General features: G+C 43.8%; 1 protein-coding gene across 1 annotated transcript in view; it reads right to left on the reverse strand.

Annotated features, from left to right (window-relative positions):
* The window catches only part of PIGH (phosphatidylinositol glycan anchor biosynthesis class H), a 12,551-nt gene extending 6,085 nt beyond the window's left edge, over positions 1-6,466 (reverse strand). The window contains exons 1-2 of the mRNA XM_007942305.2: positions 6,281-6,466; positions 3,220-3,429 (exon numbers count right to left, since the gene is read on the reverse strand). Coding sequence (XP_007940496.1) covers positions 3,220-3,429; positions 6,281-6,460 — 390 coding nt within the window. The 5' untranslated portion in view covers positions 6,461-6,466. The remainder of the gene's footprint in view (positions 1-3,219; positions 3,430-6,280) is intronic.
* Between the last annotated feature and the right edge of the window lie 786 nt (positions 6,467-7,252).

Consider the following 7,252-nt stretch of genomic DNA (forward strand, 5'->3'; position numbering starts at 1 on the left):
AGTTCAGAATAGAAAATTACATGGAACAAAGAAATCGACACCACGAAAAAGCACATAACAAAAATGACAGCAACAAATTCATATTTGCCGATAATTACGTATCTGGCAAGGGACTTGTCTCTAAGATTTATAGAAAACTCCACTGCCTCAACACCAAAGGAATTAACAATCCAATTGAAAAATGGGCAGAAGACATGATTAGACACTTCACCAAGGAGGATATTCAGGCGGCCAGCTAATACACAAAGAGATACTCACAATCATTGGCCATCAGAGAGATGCAAATCAAAACAAGAATGAGATACTGTCTCACTCCAGCACTGATGGCAAGGTTCAACGAGACAGAAAATAACAAGTGCTGGTGGGGATGAGGAGAGATTGGGACACTCATACACTGCTGGTGGGACTGTGAAGTGATACAACCACTGTGGAAAACAGTGTGGCGATTCCTTAGAAAGCTGGAATTGGAGATACCATTTGACCCAGCAATCTCATTGTTGTTGTTGTTGTTGTTGTTATATGCCGTCGAGTCAGCCCCGACTCATAGCGACCCAGGTACATATCCTAGAGAAGTGAGAACGAAGACAGGAACAGATACATGCACACTCATGTTCATTGCAGCACTATTTACAATAGCAAAAAGATAGAAACACACTATGCCCATCAGTGGAAGAGCGGATGACCAAACTATGGTACATACACATAATGGGATGCTATGCAGCACTAAAGAATAATTTAGAGTCTGTAAAACATCGCATAATATGGATGAACTTGGAGGACATTATGCTGAGTGAAATAAGTCATTCACAGAAGGACAAATATAGTATTAGTTCATTGTTGTGGAGGTTCAAGAAAAGGTTTATATATGGAGGGAAACTTTGTTTGTTGCCAGGGGTGAGGAGAGAAACTGCAAAAAAAAAAAAAAAAAGGCATTGACTCACTTTAGTTTTGTGTATTTCACTGTACATAAATTATATTTCAATAAAATGCATTTTTAAAATAAATAAATAAATAAAAGAAGATGACATGGGATGAGGTATATCACTGCTGATGTCAGATGGATCTTGGCTAAAAGCAAAGAATACCAGAAAGATGTTTACTTTTGTTTTTTTGACTGTGCAAAAGCATTCGATTTTGTGGATCATAACAAATTATGGATAACATTGAGAAGAATGGGAATTCCGGAACACTTGGTTATACTCATGAGGAACCTGCACATAGTCCAGAGGCTGTCCACTCTAACAGAGTAAGGAGATACTGCATGCTTTAAAATCAGGAAGGGAGTGTGTCAGGGTTGTACCCTTTCTCCATACTTATTCAGTCTGTATGCTCAGCAAATAATCCAAGAAGCTGTACAATATGAAGAAGAACACAGCATCAGGATTGGAGGAAGACTCATTAACAACCTATGATATGTAGACAACACAACCTTGCCTGCTGAAAGTGAAGAGGACTTGAAGCACTTACTGATGAAGATTAAAGACTGCAGTCTGCACTATGGATAATATCTCAACATAAAGAAAATGAAAATCCTCACAACTGGACCAATAAGCAGCATCATGATTAATGAAGAAAAGATTGAAGTTGTCAACGATTTCATATCACTTGGCTCCACAATCAACACCAGTGAAAGCAGCAGTCAAGAAATCAGATGTCATAATGCACTGGGCAAATCTGCTGCAAAAGACCTCTTTAAAGTGCTGAAGAGCAGAGATGTCTATTGAAGACTCCAAACCAAAAAACAAACTCACTGGTGTCAAGTCAATTTTGACTCATAGTGACCCCTTTCTTGGGTTTCTAAGGCAGTATCACTACAGAAGTAGATTTCCCAACCTTCCTTCCAAAGAGTGGCTGGTGGGTTTGAACCGCCAGCCTTCTGGTTAGCAGTCAAATGCATTAGGCACTATGCCACCAGAGCTCCCCTTTGAAGACTAAGGTACGCCTAAACCAAGCTATGGTATTTTCAATCACCTCATATCTATGTGAAAGCTGGAAAATGAATAAGGAAGACTGAAGAGTTGATGCTTTTGAGTTGTGCTGTTGGCAAAGAATGCTGAAAGTACCACAGACTTCCAGAAGAACTGACAAATCTATCCTGGAAGAAGTCCAGCTGGAATGCTCTGTGGAAGCAAGAATGGCCAGACTTTGTCTGACCTACTTTGGTCATGTTGTCAGAAGGGACCATTCCTTGGAGAATGATATCATGCTTGATAAAGTAGAGGGTCAGCGAAAAAGGGGAAGGCCCTCAAGGAAATGGACTGACACAGTGGCTACGATGATGGACTAAGGTATAGCAAGGATTGTGAGGCTGGAGCAGGACTGGGCAGTGTTTCTTTGTGTTGTACACAGGGTTGCTATGAGCCGGAGCCAACTCAATGGTACCTAACAATAACAACAACAAAACAGAAGACTTGATAGCCCTGAAATGGGAGAAAAGAAGTATACTCTTATTCTTCAAATGAAAAAAGATAATTTTAAAGCTGGACTAGAAACTAAAGTTGAAGTGCTGACTTCTTATTCATAAAAACCTATTGCTTTTCTTTAAAAATAAAGCATCTTATTTTTTCAACATAAATTTCACTCCTATGGTTTACAGAAATGTCAGCCAAAATGGACACATTTCAAGTACGGGAGCAGAAAAGTTCTCAAATTGAGTTCTGTGACATCAAACAGTCTAGGTATTAAGACTCAGTTTAGATCCTGGAACACCTCGTCTGCTATATTCTCTGGAAAAGCTTGTATTCCTTACCCCTTTTGTGGTATTTTGGACAAACATCACCCACCAACATTTTCAGCCTCCCAGTTTTCTTAAGAAGTTTCTATCCCACTTGTAGTATGTACTACAGCATAGTTGTTGTTGTTGTTGTTGTTGTTATGTGCCGTCGAGTTGGCCCCGACTCATAGCAACCCCTCCCTGGGTTTCCAAGGCAGTATCACTATGGAAGTAGATTGCCCCATCTTCCTTCCGAGGACTACAGTATGGTGGGGACCTGTATAACTGTATGAATCTGAAGAAACAGGCCTCACCCCACCAATCCTACCATGAGAGTCCACTTGGAACATATGTGTCCCATATGATTGCATCAAAATCCAAATTATAGCAAAAGTTTTTTTCCTTAATTTCAGCATGTCTTCCATTACTGAAAACACATGGTATCAACATAAAATTCAAAGCAGAAAATAATTAAGTCATGAAAGCGTTATCATACAAACACTTACCATATAAATAGCCTCATTAATAACAATATCCTTCACCTTGCCCATCTCAATGAAGGTGGTACTTTCTTTGCCTGAGGCATAGTATGAAGTCATCTGGATGCCCAGGGAATCAATGATTAACAGAGTTTCCTGATCAATCTTCACAAAATGAAGGTAACCCAGCAGGCCTACGAGGGTGATGAAGATGGCAGCAGAGAGGATCATGCTGTTCTGAAGAGAGAGCCAGATATAGGCAGTAAGATTACCAAGTGGTCCTCCACACACTGCCGCTGTATAACAAGTCAACTCTAGGCAGTGGGCAGGGTGTTGGAGGGTGGTCAGAGAGGAACAAAGGAAAGTTAAAAGTATGTTCTGTTGTGCGTTGAACAGACGAAAGAAACACACGTAAGAGGAAACCATACAAAAGACAAAACCACTTTTATCTGAGTTCGTCAGAGCAACATATGTGTACTGGAGTTCTTGGGTGGTGCTAATGACTAAGTGCTTGACTACGAATAGAAAGGTTGGCGGTTTGAACACACCCAGATGTCCCTTGGAAGATAAGCCTGTCTATCTGCTTTTGAAAGGTCACAGCTCGAAAATCCTATGGAGCAGTCCAACTCTGTACACATGGACTCACCACGAGTCAGAATTAACACAATGGCAACTAAAAGTAACATGCAAGTGTAATAGTGTAAGAGATCCAGACAACTTCCAAATGAATAGGTCTATGGAGAGGAGCTGACAGCAAAACGTCCACCATTACACCAATCTCAGACACTTCCAAAAGCGCAATTCAGAGACCCAGATTTTTTCTTCTCATGCTCCCTCAGTAGACTATTTAGTGCAAAATTATACACTGAACTGTTAAGTACTTAGCACCAGAGTAGCAGATACTAATCATTGCCTCAACTGTCACTTCTTCCTACTAGAACTTGTGAACACATATGTTGTTGTTGTTGCTATGTGCCATCAAGTCGGACCCAACTTATAACAACCCCTCCTTGGATTTCCGAGGCGGTATCACTACGGAAGTAGATTGCCCAACCTTCCTTGCAAGGAGTGGCTAGTGAATTTGAATCGCCAGCCTTCTGGTTAGTAGTCAAATGCCTAATGCATATATAAGAATATATAATAAGTCACTCCTCGGAAGGAAGGTTGGGCAATCCTACCTCCGTAGTGATACTGCCTCGGAAACCCAAGGAGGGGTTGCTATGAGTCGGGGCCGACTCGACGGCACATAACAACAACAACATAATAAATCGAAATCATGACTGGTTCCTACTCCTTCTGCCAACGATTAGCTAAGGATGGGTACATGACAACTCTGGCCAATGAGATGTGAGTGGGGGTCTGCTACAGGGGCTTCTGAAAAGCTTCAGTCATGTTAAAAAGAGAGTTAAGGAAGAGAAGGTCCCTTCTTTAGTGAGGTTTTGATGCCCTGGCCTCCACCAGACAATCTGGAAAGCTAAGCTGAGGACAAGTAGAATACAATGAGGAAGGAAGAGCCATAAGATGGAAAGAACCAGGGTCCAATGAACATCTTATATAATCAACTCTGTAGCCCTCCTACCTCTGGACTTCCTGTTTTATTAAATAATAAAGTTGCTTATCCTTTAAGTGTCGGAAGGAAGGTTGGGCAATCCTACTTCCGTAGTGATACTGCCTCGGAAACCCAAGGAGGGGTCGCTATGAGTCAGGGCCGACTCGACGGCACATAACAACAACATTTAAGTCGGAGTTTTGGTGGCATAGTACCTAAGGCATTTGACTGCTAACCCGAAGGTTGGTGGTTAAAACCTACCACCCACTCCACAGAGGGAAGACTGGGCAATCTACTTCAGTAAAGATTTACCACCTTGGAAACCCAAAGGGATTGCTATCGCTCGATGGCAGTGAGTTTGTTTTTTTACCCTTTAAATCTCTTTTAAAGTTTTGGGTTACTTGCAGCTAACTCTGTCTAAAGGGAGCTCTGGTAGCGTAGTGCCTAAAGCACTTACCTGCTAACCAGAAGGCTGGCAGTTCAAACCCATCAGCTACTCCTCAGAAAGAAGGTTAGGCAATCTACTCCTGCAGTGATACTGCCTCGGAAACCTAAGGAGAGGTCGCCATGAGTCAGGTCTGACTCTACGGCACATAACAACACTCTGTCTGATGGATGTGGTAAACACTAAGGCAGTAGCTATTTATCTCCTTGATTCTAAGACATTTACAACCTTTTAACATTTCTGAAGTTGAAATGTGTCTTTTAGCTGATGATGTGATATAGCTTTCTCTTTTTTCAAAGTTATTATTTAAAATGACGGCATGTTGAAAACCTAGACTCAAAGAGATACGATAATTTATGGCACTTCCTGCACATTACCATTCCTTGAGGATAGGAAGCTGCTGCTGCTTTGTATTTTTCTACTTCACACCAAACAGTAAGTCCTAGATCAAGAGTATGCAAACTATTCAGGCTTCTTCCAACTCACAGCGACCCTGTAAATAGAGCAGAACTGCTCCATAGTTTTCAAGGCTGTAAACCTTTACAGAAGCAGAGTGCCCCGTCCTTCTCCCACAGAGCGGCAGTGGCCGACCTTTGGGTTTAGCAGCACAGAGTTTTAACCACACTCCCCTAGAGCTTCTTCACATGCCTATACATACACACACTGTATACATGTATTCACAGACACACACACACGTGTAAAGGCAAAGGCAGTTTCTGGAAGACTACTCCTCAGAAGGAGTCAAAGTGATGGATGAGGAGGATCCACTTAACAGTTCTCTGAACTCTTGGAATTAAATGACTGAGTATTACTACATAGCGCACATGAAAGTCAAGTTTAAGGCTGTCGTGCAAGGACTAAGATGTATGTTGGGTGGATCCACAAGAGCATGGCAAGGACCCATCTCAGCGGGAGAAGGTACAAGAGCACAAACTTCACTAAACGGCGTCTCCAGAACCAGCGTCTCCATGTCCTCCGGCGCTACGACTGTAATAGGGTCGGCAAGAGGCCCGAGCCCGACCAAAATGAACTCGAAAAGCCTTCCAAACCAGAGCCCCGACTCCGAAGGCAGGGACAGGCCCACCGGCCATTACCTCACATAGGGTGAAGAGTCCGTACGCCACCAGCCACACTGTGCAGGTGACAGCAGTGAGCGAGCGCAGCGAGAGCCGAGGGCAGCTGAGGCAGAACTCCCTGCAGGACGGAGAGTAGTAGCGGCGCTGCAGGGCCAGGCGACCGCCACAGATGTCCGAGAAACTCTGCTCGTCCTCCATGGCTGGCTCGCCCCCACCTAGCCAGGCCGCGCTGGGCCGCTCTAGCCCACCTCACCGCGCCGTCTCGCCGGCTCTCGACCCACTTCCGGAGAGCGGGTTCAGCCCGCCCTGAGCCACCTCACGCTCTGCGCAGCCGCAGTTCAGCGCTGAGAGCCTAAAAAAACAAACTGTGCGGTGTAGTCGTTTCTGACTCATAGCAGCTCCCTTTGAGTTTCCGACCGAGGCTGTAAATCTTTAGGGAAGTAGGTCGCCTAGTCTTGCTTCCGCAGAGCGTTTATCTCATCCATGCTATATATTGGGGTTCTTTTTTTTTTTTTTTTTTGTCTCTTCCAGAGAGTCGTAGGTGACCAACAACTCAGCTAGTGACAAAAGTTCTTTCACTGGACAGATTTGTTTGTAAGCCAGAGTGCGCATCAAGGAGCAGAACTGGTATTCATACATTCCACTAATTCATTACATATTTAATGAGCATACGTTATGTGCTTGATGGTCCAGAACATAAAGTGGTGAGTAACATTGACAAGGCCCCTGCCCACAAGTAGCTTCGTCTCTGGGGAGAGTTGGCTGTTGTTAATGTGTCTTGGAGTCGGATGGACTCACAGCGACCCCGCCCTCCTTGGGTTTCCCAGGCGGTATCACTACGGAAATAGATTGTGCAACCTTCCTTCCAAGGAGTGGGTGGTGGGTTTGAACCGCCACCCTTGTGGTTACCAGTGTCTACAGGCTCCTTGGGAGCTCTGGTAGCGTAGTGCCTAAGGCACTTGACTGCTAACCAGAAGGCTGGCGGTTCAA

Source organism: Orycteropus afer, unplaced genomic scaffold (assembly GCF_000298275.1).
Source record: "Orycteropus afer afer isolate SDZICR_OR568_19922 unplaced genomic scaffold, OryAfe1.0 scaffold00088, whole genome shotgun sequence".
NCBI classification, from domain to species: Eukaryota; Metazoa; Chordata; class Mammalia; order Tubulidentata; family Orycteropodidae; genus Orycteropus; species Orycteropus afer.